The sequence below is a fragment of the Cervus canadensis genome, chromosome 23, assembly GCF_019320065.1.
Source record: "Cervus canadensis isolate Bull #8, Minnesota chromosome 23, ASM1932006v1, whole genome shotgun sequence".
Taxonomy (NCBI): Eukaryota; Metazoa; Chordata; class Mammalia; order Artiodactyla; family Cervidae; genus Cervus; species Cervus canadensis.
The window spans coordinates 15,826,795-15,843,086 of NC_057408.1; the positions used below are offsets into that span (position 1 = coordinate 15,826,795).

At 37.6% G+C, this 16,292-nt stretch overlaps 1 protein-coding gene across 2 annotated transcripts in view; it reads left to right on the forward strand.

Moving 5' to 3' along the window:
- The window catches only part of RELCH (RAB11 binding and LisH domain, coiled-coil and HEAT repeat containing), a 113,250-nt gene extending 97,640 nt beyond the window's left edge, over positions 1-15,610 (forward strand). For both annotated transcript variants that reach the window (XM_043444211.1, XM_043444212.1), the window contains exons 27-29: positions 2,826-2,914; positions 6,350-6,420; positions 13,887-15,610. In XM_043444211.1, coding sequence (XP_043300146.1) covers positions 2,826-2,914; positions 6,350-6,420; positions 13,887-14,007 — 281 coding nt within the window. In that variant the 3' untranslated portion in view covers positions 14,008-15,610. The remainder of the gene's footprint in view (positions 1-2,825; positions 2,915-6,349; positions 6,421-13,886) is intronic.
- Positions 15,611-16,292: the final 682 nt, after the last annotated feature.

The window sequence follows — 16,292 nt, forward strand, 5'->3', positions numbered from 1 at the left end:
TGGAGGAAAGCTCAGAGATCATGTAACCCATGTCACTCACTACTTTCTATAAATGATTAAACTAAAACTTGAAGACATTAGTGACTTCTCTTTTTTAATAGTTAGAAGCAAAATTGTGACTACAACAATAACTTTAGCTATCCTGTTAAATGTTCTCTTTACTATCCTAGACCTAGTAAAATAAAGCTAAGAAATAAAAATGAAATAAAACTAAGAAGGAAGTAAAGATAATGATGGGCAGAGCGAACTCCAGCTTTCAGGCTTTCCCATTAAAAGCAGAATAGCCCTGGAAAGGGGAAATAAAAGATTGAGAAAGGAGTGAACACTAAACACTTGAATAGAACAGTGAAAGTATGTGCCACACAACATAATCAGAGAATTATGGTTGGGACAGAAGAAATGATGGTAGGGAAAGTGGAAATGTACAACCGTGTGTTAAGGAGCTGCTTGTCCTTTTCAAAATGTTAAAACTTGAAACTTGATGCATGGTTGAGAGCATTTCATTTTGGGACTCTACTGCAAATTGCCTAGTCACGTGGCTGATATAAGCTACTTTTTTATAATATAGATTATATAATAGGCAGAGATACCATATTTTGATAATTTTGCTTCAACTAACCATAGATTTTCTATAAGTTTAATTCCAGTAAAAGCAGAACTTACTATCATTCCTACTTTATCTAGTTGGCATTTTCAACTTAGAGAAGATAGAGGAAGCAAAAAGAGGAAGTGATAATTGTGAATTCACAAGGAAGGACTCGTTAGTAATGGAGAAGTGACAGGACCCTTACAAGAAAGTAATAATGGCATGTCAGAGTGGCATATCAAAGAAAACATGGATATGTTTATGCCTGTTTCCTCAACTTTGCGAAAGTAAATGTTTACAAACTTAAGTGAACAGTTAACGTGTAATTTTATATTTTCTTAGAGTTTCAAAAGGAATATGCCTCAAAGAAAATGAGAAAGTCAAAAAAAGAAAGATCAAAAATTTTAGCTCTGTAAACCTAATTTTCCAAGTGGACACGGCAGTGGTTTCTGAAAAGCACAGGCGTCTGTATAGGAGTGTTACTGTATATTTAGGTATGTGCAGAATACTACTATAGAGAGAATGAGGTGAAAAGTCTTTATACCAGCACAGTAAGGGAAGACTCATCTTAACAGCAGACCCTGTACAGGTAGTTCCACCTGAGTCAGAACTTGTGTCAACAGGGTAGTTATGGCCACTAAGAAAAGCACATTGTCTATGTCTGTCCTGCTGTTCCATTGCATTCTGAATTGATAGAACACAACATCTTGTTTTAATAGGTTTGGCAAGGTGTTACGTCAAGAAATGATGTTTAATATAAAGTTTGAAGGAGTCTTGAAATATTTGACTTGGAAAAGAAATGGTTTAGGGATGAAAAGATAATGCGAAAATTATTTTAAAGGTTGTTATGTAGAAAAAAACGTAGGCCCATTTGTGTAACTAAGGTGCGGAGCAAACGCTGACACGCAACAAGGCCTGTGGTCTGAGAAGAGCTTTCTGAGTTCTCTAAAAGTACAGTGACCTCTTCTATGAAACTGAACATCCTGTCACTGTAGGCAGTCAGAGGCCTTATGACCATCATTCACGGATGAGGTAGAGGTGGTTTCTAACTTCAGATAGGGCTAAATGATCTGTAAGTTTCCAAATCCTAAGAAGGACTGTGGGATTTCATAGGGAAGAGGACCAAACAGTGAGTAGGTAGAGAGGAGGCTTTATTCCTCTCTCTCTTGAAAATAACTGTATTTTCAAGGCAGTAGTTATATGGATTTTTTTACTTAATAAAGTTTATTATAATTTAGTTCAGAAAAATCAGCTCATCTTTATAGGGGAAGTAATTTACTGGCACTTATCATTTTAATATTAATATGGTATAATATTAAATAAGAACTATTTTTAAATGGCTCACAACTATGATAGGTGAGAAAGTGTCATTAAGTAATGTGCATGAACAGGGTGAATTGTTTTCTTGAGAAATGCATCTGCTTTCCTGACTCCTTTCAATGTCATATAATCAACTAAAACTCATATGACTAAGAAATATAGGTAGTACTAAACTTACTACAGCAAAACCTCTCTTGCCCAATTCAATCAGGACCAGTATGGGTCAGTTTAACAGAATGGTTGAAGTAAGAAATCAAGAAAATGATATATACCTAAGGTAACTTCTTTTAACTTAAAACACATAAATGTAACTTATTTTACCAATCTTTTGATGTAGTTAAGGCATTTCTTTTGTGAATCTGCTGATTAGAGTTTTAAACATTAGCCTTCTTAGAATAATCACATTCATAATATAATTGCCTATGAATTTCAGCTTAAGTTTGTTTAAAGAGAATCCAGAAACATTTCTGATAATGGATACTGAATTTTTCTAGATTTTTGTATTTTTCTTTTTATTTTAATATGCATAATATTTTAAACAGCAATGTTTTAAGCAACTGGACTTTCAACTTAATTGTCATGGAAATATTAATTTTCTTTTTATCCTCTTTTAAACATTCAATTAAATTTCATGATTTCATTTTCACTCTTATTACTTCCTATGTCTATATACCATGTTATTAAGCTATGTGCTGTTACAATAATGAATGCTTCTGACATGAAGAGATTTGTGACAATAAACACAGTTGACTGTTGACAAGTAACTAACCCAACAGATGAGGATGGAGCTTTTGAGGGAAGCCTGTTGGCTCTACGTGATCAGTTATACCGTAATCCTCATTTAAGAGATCTGCCTCTGTTGTCCTGTTGGACATACCAGTTTGGTTTTTGTAAATGTTCTTAACTACCTTCTCTCAAGTCATTTCAGAGGATTTAATGGTTAATCACTTTTTACCTGGTCTCAGATGTTTACGAATCGACATGGAACATCTTTCTCCAGAGCACGAAGTAAGCTCCTGTCATGATTAAGCCATTGTGATTATCAGGGCCGTGTTCATGTGTTTTAATATCTCCTATACGTGTATGCATGCATGCCAAGTCGCTTCAGTCGTGTCCGACTCTTTGCAACCCCGTGGACTGTTGTAGCCCTCCAGGCTCCCCTGTCCATGGGATTCTCCAGGCAAGAACACTGGGGTGGGTTGCCGTGCCCTCCTCCAGGGGGTCTTCCTGACCCCGGGATCCAGCCGTGTCACCATGTCTCCTGCATTGGCAGGCGGTTTCTTTACCACTAGCTCCACCTGGGAAGTTCATTATCTCCTATACAGACTTTCATTCCTCTTCGTGTGAGGCCTGATTATGATATGCTGTGCTTAATTTTTTCAAATCTAGTTCAGTGTCATTTTACGGATTTGTTAACTAGTGATGAGATCTTAAGCAGCTCCTTTTGCATCTCTCTGTTCAGTTCTCTAAAGTAGGCATAACATACTGTCTAGAATTTAGCAAGGAAAGTATGTGAAATGCTTTTTATCTGTAAAATACTGTACATCTTAGTATTATCTTAGACCATCAGCTTTCTTAGAAGCAAAGTTTCTATTTTCTGTCTCCATTTCCTCATAACGCTTCTCATTCTGTTTATCTTCCTGTGTCCTCAGGACGGAAGACACAGTTTCCTTCCCTGTTTTGTCATTTATTTCCTATTCTGTGTCATCAGTTTTTCTACCAGCTTTTTCTTTAGCCTATTACCATGTTTGACTCTCCCGTCCTAAACAAAACAAAACCAAACCAAAGCCTTCCCGTTACCCCTTCCCCACACCTCTTTCCCTGCCGGGAGTCCACGCTCACTCCCAGCCCTCACACACTGCACAACGTCTCCACCGGCACGCCCGGCCAGCAAAGCTCCCGTCTGAGCTCACTGGGATCCAAGTGCCCTACTGCGCAGCCGCGCCGGGGTGCGGAGCCTTTTCCTCGCGTCTGTGTCAGGGCGCAGTGCTTTGGGACTGCCTTAGATTCGGCAGGTATAAAGTGGCATCTCATGATGGTTTTCATTGCATTTCCTTGATTGTTTTCAAACTTGGAATTCTTTATGTGCTTACTAACATCAAAGCCTTTTTAGGTTTTTTGCCCATTTTTCTCACTTTGGATTATATTTTTCCCTGTTATTTCTTTGATGTTTGTTATATAATTGGAATACCAGTATTCTGTTCATTTTGTATTTTATGAATATCTTTTCCCATTTTTTTTTCATATTTTTGGCCTATTTGAACACTGATTTTTAATTTTAATAGATTGATTAAATCTTTCTGAGACATGATCTCCTATACTTTCTTCCTAAAATGTTTAAAATTGTATTTTTACAGTAAAATTCACAATCCATCTAAAATTAGTTTTTATGTATGATGTGAGGTAGTGCGTAAATTATGTTTTTTCCTATACAGATGACCAACTGTCCCATTATTGTTTATGGAACAGTTCATTATGTCTGTACTGATTGGCAGTGCCACTTCTGTCGAATCTGATGTTTCCTTGTATGCCTGCATCTGTTACTCGGGAGCATTCTTTTTCTGCTCATCTCCTTCTTGTTTATTATAACATTGATATGAACTGTATCATTGTGATGAACTGTCTTTATTACAGTCGCTTGTTAAAAAGTCCTGAAATCTAACAGGCAGGTTCAGCATCCTGTCCTTTTTTTAGAACTCTTCATGACCCTTATCATTTTTATGTAAATTTTAGCATTAAATGAGATTCCAAGAATGATCTTGTTCAGATTCTGATGAAGTTTAATTGATTCTATAAATTAATTGGGAGAGACATCAACTTCATAATTTTGAGTGTTAAAACATGGGGCTTCCCAGAAGGCTCAGTGGTAAAGAAAAAAAAAAAATCCACCTGCCAATGCAAAAGGTGCAAGAGACACAGGTTCCGTCCCTGGGTCAGGAAGATACCCTGGAGGAGGAAAAAGCAACCTGCTCTAGTAATGTTGAGAAAATTCCATGGACAGTCCATGGGGTCAAAAATAGTCAGACACAACTTAGCAACTGAGCATGCATGCGCGCATCCAGAACATACTGTATCTTACATTTATTTAGATCTCCTTTAATGTCTTTCAATAAAGTTTTATAATTTCATTTGAAAAAAACTGTCACCTTATATTTATAATGTTATAATGCTAACTTTTTTTAGGATTATATGTTTTTTAACCCTTTGTTATCAGTGTATAAAAATGTATATAACTTTTGTATGTTGAATTTATGTATGGCTAACCTGAGAAACTTCATTTTTAATTCTAATAATAAAATGTCTCTGGATTTTTTTAAATAAGTTTCAAATGCAGGAAAATCACCATTTATATTATAGTAAACAATATATTATTTTCTAATACTTTTACTGTATTTTTTTCCCTTTTCCTTACTGTAGGCTCTATACCTTTTTACTTCTGATATTAATTTGTTTTTTGCTTTCTTTTTAAACCAGTTTTGTTAGGGGTTATGAATTTTATTAACCTTCTTAAATACTGAACTTTTGACTGTTGATTTTTCTCTGTTTTTTAGTTTGACTGCTATTTTCATGTTTATTTCCTTCTGCTTTCTTTAGGTTTGATTCCCCCCCCCCCTCCCCGGGTTTTTCTAACGCCTTAAGGAGGAAGCTTGGATTTTTTACTTGTTAACTTTTCTTTTCTGATACATAAATTTAAGGCTCTCAGTGTTGCTTTAGCCACATCCCTTTTGCACCATCGTAGCTTTGTTATCATTTAGTTCAAATTACATTCTCATTTCCATTATTTCTTTATTGATCCATGGATTTTTGCTTCATGAGGTAGAGAGAGTTAATTTTATGAGACAGTTCTCTTACATTTGTATTAACTTTTTGTGATCTACTTGTTCTATCAGCTATGAAAGACGTTAAAATTATGATTGGGAATTGCTTTTTTCCCCTCTTTTTAGCTTTTTCCATATTGTGCTTTGTAACATTTTATAGTTGCCTTTTACCAACCTGAGGGAATTTGTTTTTATTGCTGGTTGGTTGAGTATTTTTATCATGAGGGTTGGTTGGATATTGTTAAATATATTTTTCTGAGTCAGTTGAGATGATTACATAGTTATGGGTTTTTATTCTCACAATATTTGATGTTAATGGGTTTTTATATGCTAAAACAACCTTTGAACTCCTGTAAAAAATCCCACTTAGTTATGATGCATAATTCTTTTATTAATATATGAAGGTAGATTCAACTTGCTAGTATTTTGTTCAGGACTTTTGCATCGAAGATGAAGGCTGTCTGTAGAATAGAACAAACAAGAGGCAAGCCTTTAACAAAGTAACTGCCAAAAGTTTCCTCTTTTAATTAACACATTAGCTTATGGCAATATTAAATACTTAATTAAAAGCTTTAATTTTACTATGCTACCTATATTTCACTAAAGTCAATTTTTTTTATATCAGGTTATTTTAACTTCCATGATAAAAGAATGTGAACAAAAAGTAGAGAACAAGACCGTCCAAGAGCCTCAAGGGTAAGACTTTAATTCTTTTTTATGGCTTTGTGTTAACCTTAATTTCTCTACATAAAATTTTTGTCAGTGGGTAAAGTGTTTTATATTGTGTTGTTTTGTGGTAATTAATTTAGAAGGCAAGAAAAGCCTTTACATGGGCAGTTCACACATACTAATCCATAAACCATCTAGGGAATTTAAAATTCAGATCTCTGCCTCATTCTCTGGGCCCTCATCTTTCTGAGTCAGCCTGCTGCTGCTGCTGCTAAGTCGCTTCAGTCGTGTCCAACTCTGTGCGACCCCATAGATGGCAGCCCACCAGGCTCCCCTGTCCCTGGGATTCTCCAGGCAAGAATGCTGGAGTGGGGTGCCATTTCCTTCTCCAATGTGTGAAAGTGAAAAGTGAAAGTGAAGTCGCTCAGTCGTGTCCAACTCTTAGCGACCCCACGGACTGCAGCCCACCAGGCTCTTCCGTCCATGGGATTCTCCAGGCAAAGAGTACTGGAGTGGGGTGCTATTGCCTTCTCCGTCTGAGTCAGCCTAGAGATCTGTATATTTAAAAGCTTCCAGCCAAAACACTAATTCAAAGAGACGAGCACCCCAATGTTCATAGCAAAATTATTTACAATTGCCAAGATAAGGAAGCAGACTAAGTGTCTATCAACAGATGAATGGATAAAGATGTGTGTATGTCTGTGTATACACACATACATAATGGAATACTACACCATAAAAAAGAGGGTATTATACCAAGTGAAATAAGTCAGGGCAAGACAAATATTGTATGATATCATTTACGCAGAGTCTAAACAATACAACAGGATTGTGAATATAACAAAAAAGAAACAGACTCAGATACAGAAAACAAACTAGTGGTTACTGGAAAGGGGGAGGGGCAATATAGGGGTAGAAGGTTAAGAGGAACAAACTATTGTATATAAAATAAATTACAAGGATGTATTGTACAATATAGGGAATATAGCTGATATTTTATAATAACTATAAATGGAATATAGCCTTTAAAAATTGTGAATCATTATATTGTACACTTGTAACTTACATAATATTGTATATATCTATCAGTTCAGTTCAGTTCAGTTCAGTCGCTCAGTCATGTCCAACTCTTTATGACCCCATGGACTGCAGCACACCAGGCCTCTCTTTCCATCACCAGCTCCTAGAGCCTGCTCAAACTCATGTCCATCAAGTCAGTGATGACATCCAACCATCTCATCCTCTGTTGTCCCCTTCTCCTCCTGCCCTCAATCTTTCCTAGCATCAGGGTCTTTTCTAATGAGTCAGTTCTTCGCATCAGGTGGCCAAATTATTGGAGTTTCAGCTTCAGCATCAGTCCTTCCAATGAATATTCAGGACTGATCTCCTTTAGGATGGACTGGTTGGATCTCCTTGCAGTCCAAGGGACTCTCAAGAGTCTTCTCCAACACCACAGTTCAAAAGCATCAGTTCTTTGGCTCTCAGCCTTCTTTATAGTCCAGCTCTCACATCCATACATGACCACTGGAAAAACCATAGCTTTGACTAGGTGGACCTTTGTTGGCAAAGTAATGTCTCTGCTTTTTAATATGCTGTCTAGGTTGGTCACAGCTTTTCTTCTAAGGAGCAAGTGTCTTTTAATTTCATGGCTGCAGTCACCATCTGCAGTGATTTTGGAGCACAAGAAAATAAAGGCTCTGTTTCCATTGTTTCCCCATCTATTTGCCATGAAGTGATGGGACCAGATACCATGATCTTAGTTTTCTGAATGTTGAGTTTTAGGACAACTTTTTCACTCTCCTCTTTCACTTTCATCAAGAGGCTCTTTAGTTTCTCTTCACTTTCTGCCATAAGGGTAGTGTCATCTGCCTATCTGAGGTTATTGATATTTCTCCCGGCAGTCTTGATTCCAGCTTGTGCTTCATCCAGCCCAGCGTTTCTCATGATGTACTCTGCATATAAGTTAAATAAGCAGGGTGACAATATACAGCCTTGACGTACTCCTTTCCCGATTTGGAGCCAGTCTGTTGTTCCATGTCCAGTTCTAACTGTTGCTTCTTGACCTGCATACAGATTTCTCAGGAGGCAGGTCAGATGGTCTGGTATTCCCGTCTCTTGAAGAATTTTCCTTAGTTTGTTGTGATCCACATAGTCAAAGGCTTTGGCATAGTCAATAAAGCAGAGGTAGTGTTTTTCTGGAACTCTTGCTTTTTCAACTATCTGACAAATGTTGGCAATTTGAGCTCTGGTCCCTCTGCCTTTTCTAAATCCAGCTTGAACATCTGGAAGTTCATGGTTCACGTCCTGTTGAAGCCTGGCTTGGAGAATTTTGAGCATTACTTTGCTAGTGTGTGAGATGAGTGCAATTGTGAGGTAGTTTGAGCATTCTTTGGCATTACCTTTCTTTGGGAATGGAATGAAAACTGACCTTTTCCAGGTCAGGTCTCCCACGTTGCAGGCAGATTCTTTTTTTTTAATTTTACTTTTGCAGGCAGATTTTTTACCAGCTGAGCCACAAGGGAAGCCCAAAAATGCTGGAGTGGGTAGCCTATCCCATCTCCAGGGAATCTTCCCGACCCAGAAATCAAACCAGGATCTCCCGCATTGCAGGTGGATTCTTTACCAACTGAGCTATCAGGGACACCCTTATAAGCTATACTTCAATAAAACATTAAAAAAGAAAATAAAAGCTTCCAAAGAGATATTGATAGGTAGTTGGATTTGGGAATCACTGGTGAAAATAGTTTCTAAAAATTTGTGACAAGAGTCGTAACATTTAATGTGATTCACTACATAAAGGATTGTCAGCATGTGAATGTTCTAGTCACATGCTTCTAACCAAACTAATTAGAGTCAAAGATTTAGTGAAATTAAAATATGAACATAGATGTGAAGAATAAAGTTGGTCATTTCAGGACAGGAAGTAATTTATAAATAGTCTGTTGTACTCTTTCTAAAGTAACCTTGAACAGTTAATCTTAAATGGAATCTGCTGGCATGAAAAACTCAAAGGTGTTTCCTTTATAAACGTAACTACCAGGAATATGTGTTTCATCTTGTCAGGCCAGGTACCCATGCAGAAAATCCTCCATACTCCCAACCCCAACAGACACACACACACACACACACACACACACACACACACACACACTGTCTTTTCCTCCACACTCCAAACCCCAATACACACGTGTACACACACACACACACACACACACAGAGTCTTTTGCCCCTTACCACAGGTCAGAACTGTTGCCTTAGTCTCCTTGAATGGTGGGAGCTCTTCTATCATTTTAGCCATAGAAAGTTATAAAATAGAAATACTTTAATAGGTTTCTACTCTGAACACGAAATCCATAAAGTTAACATTAAAGCATATAATTCTGTTCATTTTTGTACATTTAATATGAACATTTTTGATGCCTTATTAGTTTAAAATGTAAAAGGTTTGGGACCAAAATTGAGAAAAACTGTATGTGAAATACATTCTAAATGACTTTTCATAAATTAGCATGCAGGAGTTTTACAAGAAAGAAATCTCTGTACCTTCCTGAGATGCCTTTGGTTATCTGACCTTCCATTTAAAAAGAAAAGTTCACTTTTATAATCATAGTTTTCCTGTATTATTCAAATTTCTGTATTATCATTTTTTTAAATACTTATTCCACAGAATTTCAAATAGACACAAACTAAACATGATATAATGAATCCTCATGTATTCATTACTCAACATATATATTAACAGTGAGTATGAGAATTAAGGTGGATTCAGGATATATTCAGATATGAATTCAGTTTAACTTGGCAACAGATTAGACTAAGAGAGAACTAGAATCTAAGGATTTCCAGGTTGGATGATGGCACAGTACAGCCAAGTGGAGCTATTCTCAAGAGACGTGTTCATTTACAGTTTGTAGTACAGTTAGAAAACCACTGCAAGCAGTTACTGAGATTTAGGAACTATTAGAATATCAGTGGTAATTAGAGGAGTGGAGGTGGATGGATGATCTCACTTGGAAAGAGGGCTCAGATATAAAATTAGACCTGTGTTTAAAATGCAGCATCTAGAAGAAGCTTGGGCTTTCCAGGTGACTCGGTGGTAAGGAATCCGCCTGCCAGTGCAGGAGACTCGGGTTCAGTCCCTGGGTCAGGAAGATCCCCTGGAAGAGGGCATGGCAACCCACTCCAGTATTCTTGCCTGGAGAATCCCATGGACAGAGGAGCCTGGTGGGCTACAGTCCATGGGGTTGCAAAGAGTCAGACACGACTGAGTGACTATTACTTCACTTCATGAGAAGCTTTGCTAAGAATTAGGAGGCAATTCAGAGTGGTGTCAAAAAATCAAACAGGAATTTAAAAGAGAAGAAGTAGTGGTCTTCAACTTGTAAGATAGAGTGATGTGGACAGAGAGAGAAGTATTCTAGGACATAAATAATTTTTAAAATAGGCCAGAAGCAAGAGGTTCTATAGATGCAGAATCAACAAGTAACGGGAAGCTATGAATTACAATGGAAAAGTCTGAGATTTCCTTGAAAGCCTGCAGTAAGAAGACAGTACTTTACAGGGCAGTCCATTTCATTTTTAACCACTTGGTTTTTTAAAAATTCCTTTCATATTCTGAGTTAAAGTCTCCCTTCCTGTAACATCTACTCTCTAAAACAAGTTTTGGCAAGGGGTCAGAGTCAGACTCTTTTGTCAAAGTAATAAAAAATACAAACTCTTCAGAAAAACAAACAAAAAAATGCTATAATGCAGTGGTGCTTTACTAGAAAGCTTTGTAAAATACATACCTATGTCCTCTACCCTGGAAGGAAAAAATCAGAATCACTGGGGTTAGGTCTAGATATCCACATCAAAAAGTTCCCCAGATAATTGAGATGTGCCTCAGTAGGTCTCTGTAGGTGTACATGGCTGTGCAGATGTATATTATGTTTCACTTTTCATAGGAAGGTGTCTTAAGCCTGCTAACTCTCCTCCAAGCTAAACTTGGGTCACTCCTTTCACTTTCATGTCCTGGTTTCTAGACTCCTTAGCATATTGTTGTGCTCCTCTTAGAATCAGTGACTTGATGGTATCTCGAATATTATCTGACCCATGTCTCCTGTTTCTCTAGATGCAGACTAAAATAAACCTTATCTTCTGACTTAGCACTGTTTCCTACAGAAAGAAAACAGTACCATCAACCTACAGTGTTAAGGAAAGGCATCATGGAATTTAAAACTTGGCTAGACAGCAAAGAAGGGATATTTAAGTTGAGAATAGTTCAAACAGTTAGACTAGGCAAACATGACTCAAGGGAGTCGAGGAGTTACTTGGGGATGGTTGGTTTAAAACACACACCCACACAAGAATTAGATGGCTGTTTCTTGAATCCCATGCATATTTTATCTTGGAGGCAGTAAGTGGCCACTGAAGATTTTGAGAAGGGGTGTGATATAAAGAAGTGATTATTTAAGTGGTGAGTGACTAATACAAGAAGCCCAGATCCAAGATTGTTGGAATAATCCAGTTGTAAAGTATTGGCATTAGAAATAAAAGTAAATGATAGAGATGTTATAAAGTCACAAGATTTGATGATAGTTTGAGAGCCATCATATTCACTGCTAGGAAGAGAGGAAAATGATAGAACTACTGGCAAGGAAAGAAATAAAAATGGGGTTGTTGTTGTTGAGTCACTAAATCGTGTCTGACTCTTTGCAACCCCATGGACTGCAGCACACCAGGCTTGCCCGTCCTTCACCATCTCCCCAAGTTTGCTCAGACTCATGTCCATTGCGTCAGTGATGCCATCCACCCATCTCATCCTCTGTTGCCCCCTTCTCCTGCCCTCAATCTTTTCCAACATCAGGGTGTTTTCCAGTGAATCAGTTCTTCGCATCAGGTGGCCAAAGTAATGGAGCTCTTTATTTCTAAAGTTAGGGTCTGAAACAAGTGCTTGGGACATTGACTTTATCTAGTATACAACAGCTGATGATTCTGGCCCTCAGCAAGGTGTTGTGTTTCAATAAAGATTTTGGAGTCATCCTGTGGAAATTTATTTGAAACATAGAGAATGAGCATGTTTTGTAATTGAAGAACTAGAGTCAGATACTGAGCCTGGTGGAGGAGTACCTGTGGGAAGGGAAACACCAGCAAGAGAGGAGGGGTCAGAGACACGGGGACACACCAGCTGGAGGTACTGGTGGAAGAGCAAAAGGAAAAAGAGGTTTTCAAGACGGCTGTCGTGGTCAGCTGCTGACCTGAGTAACGCACGGCGCACACCTTTGAAGGCCACACAGAGCCAGAAGTCCTTGGCAGCAGCGCTTACTCCATGTGTAGATTTAACAGACATCTGTTGAGCTCCTGTACCTGGCTCGCCACTCACTTGTCTCTGACAGGGTCAGACATATTCTCTTACGTAGACCTCAAGGTATTTTGCAGTAACAGTTGCAAACTGTATTTTACAGAGGAGGAAACTGAATCAGGGTGATTTAAAGCGTCTTGGCCAAAGTCACAAAGCCAGTAAGCTGGACTCCTGAGTCTATTTATTATAGCACAATTGTTGAATCACTGAAAAATGTCCCTGATTAATACTTTGTTCAGTAGTACGATGTATCAGCAGTCTTTAGTAGTCATTTAGATTGTGCTTACTCCCTACACAGAAGGTTGGCTAAAGAGAAAGAAGATTTCACGTTGATGGACACTAGTGCAGTTGGCGAGTGATTACATGTTTCTTCTTCCCACCCCCCCCCCCACACACACAGGAATACGTCACAGGATTGTTACCGGCACAGCATAAGACCTCAGGGTGGCTTTGTTTACTCATTTGTGAAGATAAGAATAATATCTATCTTCCAAGGTTGCTATAAGAATTAAGTAATGCTAATAAGAAGAAGAATAACATGCCTGTCATTGCTAATAAGCACTTTATACTCAACAGGGGACCAAGTGTTAGTCGCTCAGTCATGTCCAACTCTTTGCAATCCCATGAACTGTAGCCCACCAGGCTCTTCTGTCCATAGAATTGTCTAGGCAGGAATACTGCAGTGGGTTGCCCCTCCCTTCTCCAGGGGATCTCCCTGACCCAGGGATGGAACCTGGGTCTCCTGCATTGCAAGCAGATTGTTTACCAGCTGAGCCTCCAGGGAAGCCTTTATAATCCTTGAATAGCCCTATGAGGTAGGTACTAGAATTATGTTCATTTAATAGATGAGGAAACAGAGATTAAATAACTTGCCCAAAGTCACACAGCTCATGAATGACAGAACTGAAAATTCAGTCTCATTCCAGACTTGCTTCTAATCACTATACCACACGGCTTCCTTTCAAGACATGATTGACACCAAAGCCACTAACCTACTGTGGCACCTAAAAGCTCTGCTCCGTAGGTGTGAGTTTCCCTTTTGTGATGCCAGCTCAGGATGTACTTCTTAACGTTCTGTTCCTAAAGACTTGGAAAAAATAGATACTTTTCATTTTTTAATTGCTTTACACAAATTTCAAAATCTTTTTCCTAGCTCAATGTCAATTGCTGCAAGCTTAGTGAGTGAAGATACGAAGACCAAGTTCTTGAACAAAATGGGTCAGTTGACAACATCAGGTGCCATGCTGGCCAACGTGTTTCAGAGAAAGAAGTAAGAGCGGCAAGGAAGCCCCCAGTAAACACTAAGATGGACCTCAAGCAGACTGGTTCCTTGTACTTGAAGTACTTGCCTTTTTTATTTCTTTGTTTGTTCTTGCATTATAATTTTATCTTAACCTCCAAAGATACTTGCACTGCTTTTGATTATTGCTGTATATCTGTTAATTTTGGAGTTCCAACTGTGGTGATTAAAAAAAAACTGAGTTGATAGTCTGTACCAAGTCCCCCCTCTATGTTCTTGTCTTTCAGAATATTTTTTTTATATATTATATATATATATAGTGAAGAGGTTTTTTTTTTTAATTTTTGGATGGGATATTAGCAAATACTTGTATGATACACTAAGCTATTACAATGGTACTTAAAATAATGTAAATTTGAAGTCATTGTTATAAAGTAATGAAAATGGAGGTTGCTTAAGTATTTAAATTATGAAGGAAGGACGCAGACTCTGTGTCGTGTCTTAGCTGTTGACTGGGAAGAGCCACCAGCATCACTCGTGCCTTTGGACTTGGGTTTGCGCGTCTGTGGGGCTGTGCGCGTCCCGCTCACACAGGACTTACAGTGCCGTGGTGAGTCTGGGTTGCCAGTCCTGCAGGCGACAGATAACAATGTAACTGTCAACACTTCGGCGCCCTCATGAATACTCTTTAAGTGCTATTTAAATCTCCCCGTCACTTACATGAATACGATGGACTTACCTGAGGAAAGAGAGCACATGACGCATGGGGGGTGGTAACCACGGTGAGTTTCACAAACTGGTGTGTAGTAGATTTAAACACTCAAACTAAATGTAAGTAAGAAGAGCTAATAATTGTGACTTTTTTTTCCCCAAGTGGAAATACAGAAGAAAGTATGGTTCGGACCTAAAAGTTAATGCTTATTTACATAAAACATTCTATTTAAGGTGATAAATTTTCTGATGAATTTTAATTTCAGAGATTATCTTTTTACCCCATGTGTTACAGAGAGGTACAGAAAAGTTCAGGACATTTGGGGGCTGCTTTTTTCCCCTCTAGACAAAAAATGACATTGGCTTACTCACTAATAGGTCACAGTCATCACCTGTCTCTTCAAGTCCGTGACTGTTCTTGTGTTTGATATATATCACATAGAGTCTTAAGTCAGTGTACAGTTCCACTGGAATTTGACAATTGTCTGTCAAGTAACGCAACTTGAAGTAGAAAAGAGTGATCCTGGACATAGAGGGAGGTGGTTGGTTTAAGGGTTTAATGTGAGGCCTTTTTGAAAAATGCATATTTTGGTAAAGAGAATTCTCTTTTGAGCACAGCTGATACACATGGGTGATTGTCATGTCTGTTGTATAAACTGGTTTTAATACACTTGGAATATAGTTGGATTACATTCACTTCCTGGGCAAAGCTAGCTTACCACACATTCAAGCTTATAAAAAATAAATTGCCATAGGCAGAGCCATTTAAAAAGTTTATTCTGAAATTATTTCTTTAACCTACAGTGAAATAATTGTTAGCTAGTCTTTATGGAAACTGTTGGATTCTAGGCATTCCTGAGAAATTGAAAGTGGCTTCCTTTCATGTCAAAAATGTTGATCTATTATAAATAAAATGTTTTTGCATACTTGTTTTGGTTTTGATTTTGGCTATGTGTATTTATTTTCATTTTGAAACACTATATCCTCCAGCTAAGCAAAATGAAATGAGAAACTGTATATTCACTTAAATATATTTTAATTTAGGAATATAATCTCTATAAATTACCTCTTCTAGTTTACTTTTATTTAAAAAGCATTGTGTTGTATAAAATGAAAACATTTCTGAGATGATTTAAAGAAAAAATGTTTAAATTCTCATTTGCTTTGAACCATAGTAACATTAGTATGTTTGTTACCTGGTGAATAAATATAATGTATTTTTAATGTGATAGTTTTATTAATTTGTGAATCCATTTATCCAAATACTAACAGGTTTTCATGAAAGGCACCAGCCAGCAAGATATGCAGTGTGTTTCGAGTCCCTCTTATTATGCTATTAAACATCTTAATGTCAGTAAGACTTTACATTTATTTTCACATGGCTTTCTACTGTAAAATATATTCTTTAAAGACAAGACAGACACTAATCATGAAACTGGGTGTGTTCTTCCAAAACAAGCTGGAAAACTCCCATCCTCGCTCTTTTTAAACAGAGGTAAAAATGATACAAATAAAAGCAAAGTTTGCAAAGTAATGAAAAGTTCATTTGAAATTATGCTCCAAAGCAAGCCAGAGACTAAAATTTTTCAGAAATCCACACGAGTTGTA